General features: G+C 31.8%; 1 protein-coding gene and 1 non-coding gene across 2 annotated transcripts; one reads left to right on the forward strand and one right to left on the reverse strand.

Annotated features, from left to right (window-relative positions):
• The first annotated feature begins 3323 nt into the window (after positions 1-3323).
• Positions 3324-4352, forward strand: LOC108197844 (nuclear transcription factor Y subunit B-5). Its single transcript, XM_017365565.2, has one exon. It carries the CDS (start codon positions 3468-3470, stop codon positions 3972-3974), a length of 507 nt encoding a protein of 168 aa, XP_017221054.1. The 5' UTR covers positions 3324-3467; the 3' UTR covers positions 3975-4352.
• Positions 4353-9224: 4872 nt separating this feature from the next.
• On the reverse strand, positions 9225-9295 carry TRNAG-CCC (transfer RNA glycine (anticodon CCC)). The gene has a single exon. It is a non-coding gene; the product is annotated as a tRNA-Gly (tRNA).
• Between the last annotated feature and the right edge of the window lie 9206 nt (positions 9296-18501).

Below are 18501 nucleotides of genomic sequence, written 5' to 3' on the forward strand. Positions count from 1 at the left end.
AAAAAAAAAGGGCTTAATATAGGTTGGATCTTAAGCGGGCTGGCTACTTAATGCGGACTTTACGCAAATAAAAGCCCAGTGGCATATCTGTCAAAAAAAAGGGCCCAGTAGCATAAAGCAAAAGTTTACCAAATCATGAAAACAAGCCCACCTACCCACACCGATTTATATCGATTATATCAGTGTAAATTGGATCAGATATATCCTAAAATGTGGGAACTTGTAATAAGGTGGATATGGAGACTCATAAAGACTTTAAGTCGATCACTTTTCTTAATTATTTCGACATTCTGCATGTGCTATGATCCATGAAAGATGTATTTAATTTAAATATTAACATGTTAATTATAATTTACAATTTTGGTATAGTGCTGAAAATCTACATAGGAGTCCCAGCTTCAACAGCATATTTTTTTAATACTATACTTCTGCTTCGCTTAATAGTACTGTTTACACACAGCAACAACAGCTGTTGTCCAGAAACTCGTGAAAAATATTTGATAAATTTAAAAACACATTTTCCAAATCATAGTTTTTAGCTTAAAATTTTCTATCAGAAAAAAATGCATCTGATCATCAAAAATATTACTTTTTATATTATAACTTACTCTCTCCGTCCCACAAAGTTGACGTTCACTATTTATACGCAGTTTAAGGCTCTTATAAATTATAGTTTAATAATATTTTTTTAATTTTTTTTTGGAATATAAGTTTGAACATCAAACTTCTTTTCATGATTTATTTTTTTAAAAAAAGCATTATCGAACTATACTTTATAGAAATCTCAAAATGCGTGTCGAAAAGTAGCGTAAATAATCTGGTGGGACGGAGGGAGTAAAATATACAAATTATCAATATAATTACTAAACAGTTATCTGATTTTTGTAACAATTTTTTTTATCGACAATTTTTTAACGAGGACAACATTTTTTAACAATAATAGGAAACAATAATCCTTCATCTCTACGAGTTTGGAATGCTACATTTTACCGCTACAAATTTTTCCCAGCTCCGAAAACCCTAGCACGCATCAGTAGTTTTCTCCCTCGCCCTTGGCCAGCTGGTCATATCAGATATGCAGTGTTTTTCAAACTGTTGATGATCCGTTTCACTTGTACCAAAGCCCTGCTATCCAATTACAGTCCTACTACAATAAATTAGAGCGCTCAATGGTGTAGTCCATGAATAAAATTTTCCGACTTTTTTTAAGTAGTGGTCCAAAACATCTACCACCAAATCTCTCGTATTTTAAGTTCATAGATGAGATCAGATGCCCTCTTAAAGCAAGTAATATTTGTGTGGGGGAGTGCAGGAGAGAATCTAAAGCAGATAGTGTGAATTATGTGGAGATTAAAGAAGAGAGGAAACAACAAAATGTGAGATAGGTTTTGTAAAAGCAAGTGTACGTATTTTGAATGCTTACAAGAGTGACACTACATTAGTTTAATATCCAACTTGTTCCGGACTCATTCAGTCTCCGCACGCGACAGTTGTCCACTACCCAACTCACCATATGTCGGCTTCCGTTCAAATCATATTAATTAATCAATTTTGTTTTCGCTATAATTCTTAACACGAATCCTCTTGTTTTAGGGGTACGATCAAAAATCGGAGAACTAATTAATGCGAAACTAACGTCAAGTAAATTTTTTAGAGAAATGATCCGTAACGACTGGTAAGGCGTATTTGTAAACATAATACAAAAATAGATCATCTAAACAATTACCTCAGATATGTTCGCATAATTTCATATCTTCTATTTGATATTGATGATTATTTATGTTTATGAAGTCATTGAATTCAATTGTGAGTAACTACAAAAATTACAAAATTAATTTTATAATGGTTGGGACGATGAAATCGATAACTTGTGTCACTGTTTTCCCTGATGAGAATATGTTGTTTTTTGTTTTCTTACAACGCCATAGAAGTTCACACAACATGTGACATGCAAATCACACTCACTTATTCATATGATGATCTTTCAACCCAAAGTGTGTAAAAAGTTCCCCACATCTTTAACAATCAAGAAACTCAATTATTTTGATGAATAATCTATGTTCTCTTCGACTTATATTTGTGTCCCTAATATGTTTTTTTTTTGTAATATCGGATATGTGTTTACCGCACTTTACAGTTTTTACATAGTTGCAAGAAAACATAAAAACAATTCAATAGATAATAATTATTTTTCAGCTATAACAGCAGCTAGCTCTCAATGATCTTTGGCGCATATTTAACGACCAGTTGATTAATGAGGAATAAATGACGAAGATTAATAACACGGGTAATTAACCAGCTTAATCTCTCTCCCGAGTCTCCGGTCATTCTCTACAAAATTTTACTCCAAAGTCTTCACTCATATATATAGGTCGTCTACGTTTTAGCATAATTCCTGCTATATAGCTCTTTAAGCGATTGATTAGAGTGGCATCATCTGAAAGTGGAAACCTACCTAGTAGGTGCGCAATTCAACTAAAGAGTTTGAAGTTTGTAATCTTTGCTTCTCAATCTGTTCATTTTTAGGTTTTTGTTGGGTAGCTTGCACGCTGTCAGAGAAACACGTGCCTTGCTTTTGTCCACTAGTTGAAGATTAGGATTATATTTTATGCTTCTTAATCCATACTTATTGAGAGCATTACCACTAATGACCCAAGGGGGGACCATGCACAAATACATAAACATTATATGTCATTCTTGATGAATGCAAGTCTTTTTCTTACTTTCTTAGGGCTTCGATTGCTTCCACAAAGGCCCCTTGCTGTCCTTGTTTGCATAACAAAATCAACCTAACTCATACCCAATTGCCTGCCACTGTCTCCCATCAACAAGCTGACCATATTATTATCGACATTTTGCCACAGTATATCTTAATTAGTGAAGTTAACTTTGAGAGATTGTGTGTGTGAATTTTGAGGGTATAGTTAATTATGCATCTATTTTTTGAAAATTAACGGTAATTAGCAGTTATCCGTTCCACACTTGACTAACAGTGTTTGTCGTAATTATGATGATAATCGTTATACCAGGAATGTATTATTGATCCGATCCTCCTTAATCCTCTCAATGTTCTAACGCCTTACCAGATATGACCATTTCCTACGAATTCAAGATTTGAACTTCGTTATAATAAAATATCCGGATACATTGTGTAGTATTTATTATTATAATACGTAAATAAAATATATCGGCTGACTAATACATCTGTATCTGGACCACAAACATATAATACGCATATATAAAAAAGCGACTAAGATATATAATGCGGGCAGATGGATGACATACAATTAGTATATATATGTAAGCATCTATACGGAAGCGATTTAATTAGCCGTATAGCTAAACTAAAGCAACTTGACATATGTAAGCATATATGCGAAAGTGATTTAATTAGCAGTATAAATCAGTACAAATCAGGGGCAACGTGTCGATTAGTGTGTAAGAGTAAGAGGATTAGCCTTGGGTTTATGTTTTGCCCGTATAAAATGGTTGACAAAATAGCAACAAATTACTCAGAAAGAAGTGCTACTTTCAGCTTTGGTGGAGGCTTTGGCGGATCAACAAGAGAGGATACCCGAGATGTGATTAAAGAGCAAGATCGATTGCTACCGATTGCAAATGTGGGTCGAATCATGAAGCAAATACTCCCGAGTAATGCAAAGATCTCGAAAGAAGGAAAAGAGACCATGCAAGAATGTGTGTCTGAGTTCATCAGCTTTGTCACTGGAGAAGCATCTGACAAGTGTCACAAGGAGAAGCGCAAGACTGTGAATGGAGATGATATATGTTGGGCTTTGGGGAGCCTAGGGTTTGATGACTATGCGGAGCCACTGAAGAGGTATTTGCATAGATATAGAGAGCTGGAAGGGGAGAAAGCGAATCAACATCATAGGGGAGGAGGCAACATTAACATGAACCATAATATTCAAGAAATTTTCGAAGAGGCGTCGAATCAACCAGCAGCACCGAATTGAGATTATTATGGAACAAGACAAGTCAGATCTATGATGTTCCAATAACTAATTAAGATCTGTGGCTTAATTAACACTTGGGCTAAGAATTGCAATCTTTAGGCTTATGAAGCAGGTTTCACCTCTGATTAATCTATATATATCCTCTCACAACTATATGTTATTTGTATCTCAGCTTGTTCTTGTGTCTGATCCTGTGTTTGGCTGTACATCGAACATTAACTTCATTGTTTACTTTTGATATGTAACTCCTTTCCTGCTTGCTAGCAATTCTTGTCTGGAATTGTGTAAATGTATAGCACAGGGCTCTAGGGCTCAAAGCTCTTGAGCTGTTTTGTGTAACATTTAACATTGTGGCTAGACTACTCCTTTTTTTTTTTTTTTTTCCATAAAACGGTTGTATTATACCAAAGTTACGTGGCTAGACTACTACTGATCAAGTGTTTACAACATAAAATATATTTTATTTACTAAATACTGGTCTCTTTCATGTAGCATCATATTTTGCTTAAATCTCTAATTCTTTACTTACCTATGACCTATGAGCTTCCATCTTACAAGTAGGGCTGTAAAATGATCCGGGTGATCCCGGGTACCCCTCTGCTCAAGTACCGGATCATATTATTTTTAGCTTGTCCAGATTTGGGTCCGGGATCGTTTTATTCGGATCTAAACCGATCCCGGGTATTTGAGATTCGGATCTGAACCGGATATGATCCAGTATCATATTTTCTATTTTTTAACCGGGTAGTTTATGATCCATCGAATATGAGCCGGATATGATCCACTAACACTAAGTATCATTATTATTTCAGTTGTTCAAATAACTATCATTAGTCTAAGTAAACATAATATTATAAAGTATAATAATTTTAAATTAAAACTTATAGTTATATATTGATATATATCATTTATTAAATATATATGAAGATAATAAGTATGATCACATTAAATTAATCATATTTTATGAAGATATAAACTTAAATAAGATATTAAAATTTTATAAAATGATAACTATTTACTTGCAAATATGATGGTGTTAAAATATAATATGTATATGAGTTTGAATCGAATATGAACCGCGGATCATATTCGGTTATTCGGGTAGGATCATATTATGAAAAGTTATATGAGCCCGAATCTGAGCGGGTATAGGTGTGCTCGTATCCGGGATCATATATTATACGGGCTTAATTTTTCCGCCAGATTTGGATCGTTTTCAAAACGAATATGAGACATGTATCATATTTTCGAGCCGGATATGAGCCGAGACACCGGATAGTCCGTATCGATTTACAGCCCTACTTACAAGCTGCTTTGACTCAACTGTTTTAGGCTCAAGCGTGTAATTCAGGAACTAAATATCATACCATCAAATTTTATATGTTTATTACATTAATTTGCATGGACTATTGTATTTAATTACTTATATAGCTATAATTTATATGGAGTACTGATTTCATACAAAATTGTATACTTGTATAAACTCTTTTGTTTTCCCTTGAATTGGTTCCCTCTGTCTTTAAAATGTGTGAACGTGCTTATATATTTGTATTGTCCCGTAGTACTCCAAGTATTTTTACGACCCAAAATTTTAAACTTTCTTGAGTAATTATGATTTAGGTTTATTTCTATTATCATTAGATTTTTTTTTCATTTGATAGTTTTTGTATTATAAAATAAAATACGTATTTAAATTCTACACTCTCATCAATTTGGATTTAAATTCAATAATGTTACTATTTATTATACATAAGTTATTAATATAAATAAAAAATACACATTTTTACATTATTTGGAAATGGATATATGCATTTTATAAAGTTGAAGCGTGAAAATAAAAGTAACTGAAATAAATAAATAAGTGTGTGTGTGTGTGTGTGTATAGGGGAGGGTTCTGGTACAAACTTACAAACTTACAAACTTTTTTTGTTCAACACATATATAACTTGAGTTCAACATTTTTTAAGATATTTTGTTGAACATCGATTAAAATTGTGTTGGAGAAATAAGTAAACTAATTTTTCAATGTAAGAACTAAATTAAACGTATTATATAACTAATATTTATTTTTCTAGACCCTACCCAAACCCTAGAGGTATAGTTTAAGTATCTTTATAGATATATTCAACACAATGATAATTAGTGTTCTACACCCGATGTTGAACCCCAGTTACAAATGTGTTGAATGCACGATTTATTTATGCGTTATTTTTAAAAATCGTGATGTTTTTTCAAGAATTTTCAACATGAATACTTTTTATAACTAAGGATTAACACGATGGAAGAATAAAAAAAATTCAAAAAAAAAGTTTGTAAGTTTGTAACTTAAAAAGTTTTTTATTTGATCCTATCCCTATATATATATATATATATATATATATATATATATATATATATATATATATATGGCATTGCTCAAAACAGAACACCCTTAAAAGAAGAACAAAAAAGAACACTTTGGAATCGAACATAGAATCACATCTAAAACTTGAATTAAATTCCAACTTTAAGCTAATTAACCATTTATTATGAATAATAATAGTATCTAGCATGTTTAACAATAATTATGGATTAAAAATAACATGATTCTATGTGATATTAATCATGTAAAGAATATATACATGATTCTATTCTGGATTCTGTATTCGATTCTGTTCTGGATTCTATAATATTTCATATTAATAATTTGGATAGATTTGGATGTTAGATTTCATATATTAAGTTTAGTTAGTGATTAATTATGTAATTATAATCATAACAAATCATTTTTTATGGAAAAAAAAGTGTTATGATAGTGTTTCTTTTTTTAAAGTGTTCTGTGTGGAGTGCAACCCTATATATATATATATATATATATATATATATATATATATAAAGCCAATTTATGGTACAAACAATACTAATATTAAAATGTAGGAAGGAATGACACAAGCACAAGCTTGGAGTATTTCCATTGCTCAAAAGTTTTTAGTCAGAAATCTAGATAGCATGCTAAAAAATTGTAGAAAATCTATTACTTCAACGGGAATAAACACTTATTTGTAATTTAAGTTAGTGGAATCATATTATTGATTATATATGCATGTTAAATAATTATAAATACATATTAAAATTTTATATCATCTAGGAATATATAAATATAACATTACAAAAAACTCACCTAGTTTCGAAAGAAAATTTCTGTCAAAATTAGTCAGGCAGCATTACGTTGAAATTATCTATTTTAAAAAAAATCCTAACATCGAAATTAAGGACGTCGAAAGTAGTCAATTTATTGAAAATAGGTATTTTTTGACAATTTATTTTCAACCGTTTATCTTTGACAGTTTAATTTCGACAAGATTCCGTTGAATTCAGTTTTTGTCGAAAATACTCTTTCAAAATTAATATTTTTTCTAATAGTGTAATTTATTTTATTAAAAACTAAAATATAATGAAAAGTTAAATTTAAGTATATAGACCACAACACCTCCAAGCTCAATAAAGTTTAGTCCACTCCTTAATTTATACTCCCACCATCTCAAATTAGATGAGTTTGTTGACTTCGGGCACACATTTTAAAGTTATTGACCGCATAGTTACATTACTTATTTTTGAAATTTTATTTTTGCAAATAAAAATTTAAATATGAAATTTTAATTTACAAAAAATATTAAAAAAAATAAATTTCGGAACTATTCGGTCAATACACCTTAAATTACGTGCCCAAAGTAGATGGAGGGAGTACCAATAAAGCTTTACCAATTTTGTCAACTTCATCAAAGATGATCTTATCATTTAATTCGTTCATATTATATAATTTTTTTTTGAGTTTTAGAATTAATAAAAATATGTGAATCTCAAATAAAAATTATTATTATCAGATGCATACTTGATTATTCACTAGAATTATAAAATGTGTACTTCGTATTCAGTTTATTAAATTGTGTACCTCAGTCCACCGAACAATCAAGAATTTCAGTCTATCATTGTTCCTCGAGTGAAATTTAATCTGATGGGTCGCCGTATTTTGTCCGCCAATCTCGCCTATTGGGCTAGCTCCTAGGAATTTCAGTCTATCATTGCAGGCTTAAAGTAAAAAGTGCTCATTATTGGAGGCTATGTTAGTCTAAATGAAATTGTCATTGTTGAAACTCTCAACATATTTTTCAAGAATTTCAAGTTGATCAGTGAGCGTTGTAGGTGATGATACAAGATTTGTTTTGTACAAGTGTGTATTCACTGTATTAGTGTATTGTAATGTACTGCAGGCAGTCTTGTTTGTGACCATCAAGCACCGCTGCTTGGCAAGTTGAGCCTTTCAGTTGGCCTTGGTTAGTAATTCCATGAATTGCTTCAAAGCAAAACTAGAGGTATGGAAGGGCTAAAAGCAATAGTCAAGTGCGGTGGGTACCTAATACCTCCTTTGTCCTTGCAACCAAGATGAATCTTTGAGCCTCAGCGCAGTAATATGCAATCTTCAGAATATGAGAAAGAGCTGCAGCCTGCAGTAATATCTTACAATATGCAGATCGCAGATTGTATTTCATGGCTCCAGACCCACAAATATTAAAGTGAGTCGCTTATTTACCATTCAATGTTTTACAACATGTGTTTGTCAGAGAACCATTCAATGTACTACAACATGTGTTTGTCACAGAACAAGACGGTTGCAATTCTATTTGTCTAGTGACACAAAAACTGCTGGACGTGAAAAATCCTAGAATGAGGTACTTTTTCGCTCAATGATTATCTAGCACCACCTCACCCCCTGTATATACATCAAAAATCTAAGGTTAAGCTGTCCAGCATTTTTTTCTCCGAACATATACTAACATTCGTATGTGAATCGGAAGCAACTTGTTTTATAAGCAGTTCTGTGTCACCGTTTCTTAAGGCAGTTCATTATAAAATTATATAAAAACAACGGGCTGTTGATCATATTGTTATATAACTACATGCTCCTATATCACATAAAAAAACTCCAGGATTTCTCAGCAATTTACTCTGTGGGGAATGTAAAAACAATAGCTAGTTTAAGCAGTTGTGCGTCACTGTTTCTTAAGTCAGTTTTCAGCATTATATTATAACAAAAAAAAACTGCCTGTTAATCAGTTATCACCGAATCCAATAACTACATGGTCCCGGATTTGTTAGCAATTTTTCTCTGTTGGGACGTGGGGCTTCTGTAACCTGTACTCTGCAGGAGTCTTCACAATTTGCAAAACATGTGGTTCAATATATAATAATATTAATTAAAACAAAAAAAGATGCGCATCCAGGGAATCGAACCCTGGTCAGTACCGTGGGAGGGTACTATGATACCACTACACCAGATGCGCTTGTGACGATCTATGACCAGAACTTTACTCTTTACTCCCCTTCCGACCATCAAGTATCACTTTACGTCTACAAGCAGCATTAGCTCAGATCAAATGCAAAGTTGAGAGAATTTATTCTCACAAAACACAACGTATTGATTCCTACTCTATCGTTTATTCAGTTGGATCGATAGGAATATATGCTTATCTGCACATTTTCATATAAGCATATCAAAATTTTGGTGAGAAAAAAGCACAATAGTCAGTTGGAAATTAGGCAGTTGAGAAATTAATACAGGGAAAGCTTTTGAGCACTTCGAAAAGTCGTAATATACGATTCTTTATTTATCTGAATTGTCCTTTCATTCACAAGTGGGAGTCATAGTCTGTAACGTGTCTCTTTCATATTAGCCTTTGGATTCTCGCGAACTCCTGATCTTCTTTTCTACCCGGGGTCTTTCTGGAGTGGTCATGTGCACACATTAATCACTAATTTGATGAGTTTAGTAGATATTAATTGGTGTACTTGGTGTAAATGCAAGTAAACCATCTTTATATACGATCAGATAACCAATAAAAATGAGCTGAACTCATAGAATTATGTTGTGTTTGGTTGGGGTGAATGATTGCGGAAGAAATGGAATGAAAAACGAACTATATTATAAGCAATTGTTAACAAATTTCATTCATTCATCCATTCCATTCCTTACATTATGTGCTAGAGATCATACCTTCAATTTGAAATGAAATGCTTCATTCTATCCTACCCCAATTTCTTCTCAAATCATATCAAAGAAATCTTGTCATACTTAAATTTATTCCAAAACTTCCCTCCTATTTCTATTGGTTCCAAGTAATTTTACTCATTTCATTCCATTCCATTCCATTCTCCCCAATCAAACACAACATTAGTGTTTATTGTGTGCCCATGAGCTATCATAGAAAAGCTGTGCTATGAAATAGAGGAAAAACGGATAAAGGCCCGTTGGCCGTCTTATTTTTTTTATTAAAATTTAATTTACCTAAATTTTATTATCAATTTAGTTTTTGTAAAAATAAACTTTTGAAATGGTCTTTTTATGAAAAAATATATATAATATATATTTTATTCTAAAAATAAATTATTATGAACGAAAAGGTAAGTGACTATATATATAAAAAACAACTTATCAGAAAGGAATTTTTCTTGCTCTACATGTTAGTGATCGCTATCAACATCACTATAACGTGTCAAAATAGCAACTGGTTTCAATACTCTAGAGAACTGGTCCATGTAGATATATTTTTCATTGATATCGTATTAGTACATAATTGGGTTAGAGCATCTTCTATTATCGAAAGCGTTTAACTAAAAGATGAGTTGAATTATTAAAAATAAAATATTTTAATCAACAGTTTGAAAAACTCAATTCCAACCATAACGAACTGTTGTTTAAAAATTTAGCCAACCTCCTATGGATGACTAAATTTGTCGAATCTCTACAGGTCTCTAAGAAATCTGTAGAAAGATTCCACATCATTTATTATCATATTGGACTGATATATTCTATTTTAACAATTTAAAATATTAATAACATACTATTTTTAAATTATAGCCAATTAGCCAATACCATTGAAGCAAAATGTCTTACAGGTTCAGCAAATTTTACATAATGTCTTACAGGTTCTATTTAGCCAACACCGTTAGAGATGCTTCAATCTGTACATTTTTCTTTCCAATAATATTTAATTAAAATATCAATATTCAATAAACGGTATCTTAAATGTTGACTAGATACTTATATATTTACTCTCAATACTCTATATCTCGATACTCTATCGTCTTTAAAATTTTAAATAACATTATCACTGTGATATTTCACCAGTAAAGAAATATCATGTGTAATACTCCACCCCTAATGATGCATGTATCATATTTTTATGATTAATGATCAAAATATCAAAATTGTGATAAAATGTTTCTTATTAGTTATTAACGATGAATAATTTAGTTTTTGAATTTTTGAAAGAAAATGATACATAATATTATGTTTAGGTCTGAAAATCATACAAGACATAATACAATCTATTATTTTAATATAAAACACTACGTTAAATAGTGTCTAATACTACAAAACGCTTAAAAATCGTACATTAGGAAGTAAAACAATACTTTGATACTGATCCAACACCCTTAAAAAATCAAAATTAACTATTCAAGTTTCAAATCATGAACGTCTTCTTTAACAAAGAGGTTGAAAGTTTCTCGACAAACAAATAAGATAAAGATAAAGCTTATTTTATATAGAAAGATCAAACGGCTAATAATATTTTATATGCCAATAATACAACACCCCTTATAAAAAAGTGAAAAACGAATACATGCAATAAGTTCTCGGTCCCACCAAAGGAAGTGTACACTTAGCTGTCCTCCACAAGTAATAACGACAACATCGTAAATCGGATTTAATCAGATAAAAAATAAAAGTTATAAAATAAAAATTAGAAAAAATTCATTTAAATAAATGAAATTCAATAAAATATTTAATTAAATGATCAAAAATTCAATTAATCCAATAAACTACAAAATAAAAATTAATTAGCGATGAATCATGTTAATAATCATTGGCAAAAATAGTGACACCACAACACGTGGACCCCGCCTTCACGTGACAGTTCACCCTGTCACCGCACTCACTAACTCCAACACAAATAATGCACAATTCGTCTATAAATAACATCTTCATGCACCTTCACTATACCCTTCAATATCCCGGCCTAACAAAACCATCCAAGAGTTGTTTCATTTCTCTCGTGCCTTGTTGCCATGAAACCTCACCACCTCTCCGGCGATAGCTCTTTGATTCGCGAATCCAAGATGACTATCGGGGAGAAACTCCGGCGAGCGTACGCCACAACTATGACTGTGATGGTTGGTGACACGAATCCTAACCAACGTGGCAATATTAAAATCTCTAAGGAGATTGAGAGACGAAACGGGAGGTCTGGTCTAGAAGATCCTCTTAGAACCATGATGTTCTTAGGGTCGTGGAGTCATACCTAGGCTTTGATCTTTTGTAAAGAAATATGTGTACGTAAAAACGTGACATGGGTTTCGGTTAAATATGAAATTCGTGTTGTTTATAATGTAAGCTGTGGATCACTGATCAACTTATGAGTTAAAAGAATGGTGGAAATTGGAGGGGTTTAATCTGATTGTACAATTTGTTGGTTTGGAGATCTAACTCTGTTTTCAGTTTCTCTTCTTTCTTCTCTTCTTATATATTTTCGGATCGAGTCAATTTGTTTATTTTTAACTAAATCGTTATGAAAATATATATGGTTCGAGCTCGGCTCGTATATGAACTTGAATCAGATCGGATTTTATTACACGAGTTCGAGCTCAAATTGCTGGTGAGTAGTCCGACTCGAATTATGGGGTTTTTTTTTTATTACTGCAAACTGCAGAATATTTACCGGAATTTCAAATTTCCGATGATGTTAAATTCGATAGAAGGTGGGCAAGAAAAAAAGTAAGTCACCTTTTTTTCTTTAGAAAAAGATGTCTCGCACTAGATAGGTAGGCGAAGTCGCGAAGAAAAAGTGGGCAGAGAGCCCAACAAAAGTTAGCCTGATTGTTTGCTTGTGTAAATAGATAAAATATTTTTTTCCTCGGAACTAGTATTTGTTTTTCAAATATTTTATTAGTTTATTTATTTTTTATTGCTAACCCACTTGAACAAGTAATTATTTTTTTTAAGTTTTATACAAACGGTCCTGAGTTCGGGGAGAGCAGATGGTATATGAAATAAAGATGGGCTTCTCTTCTTTTCTTTTTTTTTTTTTTTTTTTTTTTTAAAGTAAGATGGGCTTCACTTGTTAATCGGCTTCAAATTTGTAAATAAAATTTTATTCTTGTGATTAATAAAAGGAACCGAGTTTCATATTTATTGGGATATAATTTCACTCAGTTAATTCGAGGTTAGCTTGAATAGAGTTGTCTTCCAGATATTAGAATTTACATGTCATATATAATTAACAAATAATTCAAATTTATAAAGATAAAACAATGAAATTATCATACTATAAAAATAAAAAAAAGAATTATGACACTAAAAGTTCCATACGTCATCATATATAATATATTAATCATTAATTTTTGAGAAACTCTTGTTACACAAAATCTAATAACAAAAACTGTGTGTAGATTATCATATTATAAAAACAAAAACAAAATTATTCGCTCTAAAAATTTTATACATCATGATCTATAGTTCACCCCATTATGTTTAATTGCGATGGATTGCTTTTTTGATTCCTTGAATTGTGCGAGTAAGCAATCCAGCTACACACCCCCATTCATCACCACATCCATTGATGACATATCGACAGCTGCATAAACTATTAATGATCCAAATGCATCGCTGGATGTTTCTTGTAGTCTCAGCAACTCTGATTTGAATTACCACAGGAAGCAAATTTATGAACCAAACATTTTATAAAGAGCAGACAATGAAAAGAGACCATCTATATTTTTTTTTAAAAACTAATCAAACATTATTAAAATAATTAACTCTTTTTTTAAAAAAAATAGCTAAGTATAAGAATTTGAATTAGAGATTCTCGAACGGTGCAAACATGTGAAATATACACTTGTTGAAGTTGGGCCTGTTGATGACCCACGAAATAATTAATGCAGGACCCATACAATGATGGATTATAGGTCACTTGAGGCCCATGAAAGGAGAAACTTGGGTTTGGAATCTGGTACCCATGTGCCTGATATGGAGGGTTGATGTAACTGTAAGTTGTTAAAAAGGCCTGAAGTTGCCGAGAGCATTTGTGGATACATTTTTCTTTCTCAGTCTTTCAAGCTTGATGTATATGTCTCGATCTTTTTCGAATTCTTGACTAATGTCCTACTTATAATAACAAGGATTCTATTTAAGTAATATATCACGTACAAACAAATTCTTGTCATATACACAACAATTTCAATCCAGCCAGACAATTTTGCATATTTATGATACATAAGTCAATTATTACAAAATTTTAATAAGCACAGAAGATATATTACCTGTGGGTGATATTGAAAGAGATCTGGAGCATTTTCTTCATCATTTACTACAATTATTGAAATAAAAAAAATTAGAATAACAATACACGCTAATTAATTTTTTAAACAAATTTTTTATGAAACACAAAATAAATTTAATAAATTGACATATGCAATATGAGAGAAAAATGAAATTGATTTTAGAAACTTACCTTATCAGTTGGAATCGAAAGAGTGAGAGAAAACTCACGGCGATATTAAGAACTTCAAAACTTGTACAAATCTCAGAAAAGATTACAAAATTTTGGCAAGTGGGTCGACAAATCATTTTTAAAATCTTGATTTCATAAAAACATAACATGTGTTTTATCAAATCATTATATCTAGACGGTAGACTATAGACAGAAGTAACCGGAAAATTCTAGATTTAGTCGGGAAAAAAAATATTTTGAAATGCGTTTATGAATTTGGGAGAGAACGATGAACTAATAAGCGGCGGAGTTGGGTTTGAAAACCTAAGGTAAACATCGTGCATTATTTATAAGCAAGAGATTATATCTCACGGTCCATATCTTCTAAAATTTATCATCCGACGGTTGTTAATCACCTAAAATTAGAAAGATTATTCTTTTAACCAAATGGGTCCAAGGGTTAGAATATGGGCTTGGATTATATCCAGGCCCGGTTTTGAGGGTAGTATGGAGAGGCAACGGCCTAGGGCCCATAATTAAAAGGAGCCCAACATTTTTAAGTTATATAATTATAGTATATATTTTTTTATCAGGCCGGTAGAAAATATTAAAATGCATTTATAGGAATTAAATTGTTAATAAAATTTAACACACACAATTTTTCTTGAGCTTATTTGTCTTCTCCATCTGATACAATAATGAGTTGCACTCTAGATGTTTTGAATGGCGACATAGATGATTGGCCGTTAAGAGTAAGAGTTTGTAGATGTGGCACTCGACAAATCCAAACACGCGAGAACAATATAGTCTTGACATGATATTCATGGATGAAAAGGTTAATAAATTAACTGTTACGGATATATGTTTGTTCTTTATTATTTTATAATGTTTGTTTTGTTCATCGGATATGTTTGTTATTGTTAATTTTTATATGGTTTACTTTGTATACTGGAAAAGATTATTCATGCAACACTATCACAATATCTATTTGCTCGGTTCAAGCACCTTTTAAGTGAAGGTTGTTTATACAACATAAATAAAGGTTGTGGCAAAGATAGTTATAGACCGAGATCTCGTGGATTTAAATTGATGTTTTTGCATTCAATCAATCCAAAAAAAAGAACAAATCACTAATACACCTATGCATGGATACATCACGAGATGATTAATGTTCGTAAAACCAGAACATAATGTTTATCCCTATTAAAATTAGGGATGCTTTCGATGTTGTATCTCAATATTTACGCATCTATGTTAAACACAACCAAAATTAGGATTTGTCGTGCTTTGAATCGTTAATTACATGCAGATTTTTATTTTTATTTTTTCAATCATGAATTAAGTCTAATTTTGCAATTTTATATATTAATATTGGTATTGCATCGAGATGTTTATAATATAAAATTATTTTATTCTATGTTAGATATAATTGATGATTACTAATGTTCTTAAGGTTTGTTTTAGAACAGGAATCATCAGAGTTTAAACTGGAAGCTGATCAGAGTTTAGTAAAGTCTGACAGAGTTTGATAAAGTCTGATCAGAGTTTACATAGTCAAGACTCGACAGAGTTTACACGTGGAAAGAACTCAGAAGCGGATATACTTCAAGGAAGGATAGAAGCTTAGGAGTGATTTGCTGACTATGGAAACTAAACAGAAAACTGGAGCAATCTTTGATTGATAGATTTATTAGCTGATTTATAGGATATCAAATCAGAGATTGATTTTGTAACTGTGTCTATATAAACACAGATTAGGGTTACTCTATATGAGTTGAGTTATCAAGTATATTGTTAAGAACCCTAGCAGCTCTTGGTGATAGAATATAAGTCACTGAGAGAGTTTTTGTAACCATCAAGTTTTGTGAATATAAGAGTTTACTGCTTTCGATCTCTTATATTGTCATACTGTATTACATATTGTGATCACTATATTATTATATATAGTGAATTAATAGGACCTAACAAGTGGTATCAGAGCCAGCTCTGTTAAGATTACTACAGTGAGATCTTAAACACAATTATGTCTGAAAAATCACAAGCTTCATCCTTTAGAGTCCCAACCCTTAAGGCATCTGAATATCCAGTCTGGAAAGAAAGAATGATCATATTCTTAGACTCTGTTGATCCAGAATACCTCGACCGGATTTATGATGGACCACATATGCCCACCAAGCTCTCTGTTGGGATTGCAGATGAACCTCAAAAGATGGTTCCAAAAGAAAAGAAAGATTATACTCCAGAGGACATCTCATCTATCAGTAAAGATGCAAAGGTGAAGCATCTGTTGCATAGTGCCCTTGATAATGCAATGTCTAATAGGGTGATTGGGTGCAAAACTGCTAAACAAATCTGGGATGCTCTGGAAACCAGATGTCAAGGAACTCAGGCCATTAAGAAAAACAGAAAAACAATCCTTACACAGGAGTATGAGCACTTTGACTCAAAATCTGGTGAGTCTCTGACAGATCTGTATGACAGATTTGTCAAACTGCTGAATGACTTATCTCTGGTGGACAAGGAATATGATCTTGAAGACTCAAACCTCAAATTCCTTCTAGCTCTTCCTGAAAAATAGGACCTAACAAGTGGTAAGATTATGAAAAGAAGATGTTTGAGGAAGTGTGTAGACGAAGATTTTGAATTGCAGAGAACAGAGTGTAAGAGTTTTGTTTAGAAGGTGAATGTAGAGAGTAAGTGTAAAATTGAATAATAAGCAATAAAATCTGATCTGAAAAACTCTTCAGATTTTGTTGAACTGAGCACGCAAAGGCTTTTTGTTCAATCAGACACCTGTCAAAATGTAACTGGTAGATGAGTGTTAGTGGGATGGAGAAACGAGAGTAATAATCATGAGTGCAGTAAAACATGCGCAGTAATAAATGCTGATTACACGTTCTCCTATTAAAATGTTTTGCATGTAAACCCACTAATAATAATACATCCGTTTGAAACACATTCTCTTCACATTCTCTGAATATTTGAAAAAAAATCAAGATCAAATCTCTCGAATTTTTAAACTCTGAGATTTAAGACAAAGAAAATAAATTTCTGCGAACCTCAGAATAAAGACATAATTTTCAGAATATTCATCAATAAATCAGAGTTTGTTCTAAAATCCATAGCTCAATAATGTGCTTGTGAAATGTGTGTGTGGTCATGTTAAATCAGAGAATATAAAATTTCACAATTTCGTAATTATAAGGTAGACTTTGAATAATTTATTTAAACTCTCAAAACTTAGATTAAGACATACTCTGAAGATAATCAATAAAATAATTTACCCTTTTTTTTTTTTTTTTTTTTTTTTTTGGTAGTCAGGACGCTTCTCAGTGTGAGTGAGGCACGACCTTTAAATATACTATTGCATTAGTATTTCTCCAGTAATCAGAGATTGTGACTGGTCACCATAGATTATAAAATCTTAGCAATTACTTAATACCAGCAAATGTTTGGTTCTTCCCAGTCACTGTCATATTAACATCTAAGATCTCAAAGGAGTACCATGCTTATTTTTCAGGGGGTTTTGTCTCAGGTAACAAAAGCATCAGAGTTTATAATCACTGTCTAGTATATGAGAGGAAACTTAAATTAATCAGTCTCACTTATAATTAAGATATGTGAAGTAGTAGAGTCTCAATGATATCAGCATGCATAGTGTGAACTAGTGTAGCACAAAATTGAGATCAGGATTAAGGAACTTAGCTGAGATTCATGATTACTCATTCAGATCATGCTTCATGGTATCTTCATAGGTGATTTGTCTCAGAGAAGATAAAAATGAGATCACTTATCAAGATTCAGAGTTTTATAAGCATCAGAGAATATTATCAGAGAATGTTATCAGAGTAAAGCAAACAGAGTATATTATCAGAGAATGTCATCAGATTTTATCAATCAGAGTATATCATGACAGATGTGTGAGTAATACATATGGTAAATTTGACAAGTTAAATTTTAAAGATCTAACCAATATGTTTACTCAGTTCCTGATATCATTC

Source organism: Daucus carota, chromosome 1 (assembly GCF_001625215.2).
Source record: "Daucus carota subsp. sativus chromosome 1, DH1 v3.0, whole genome shotgun sequence".
Taxonomy (NCBI): domain Eukaryota; kingdom Viridiplantae; phylum Streptophyta; class Magnoliopsida; order Apiales; family Apiaceae; genus Daucus; species Daucus carota.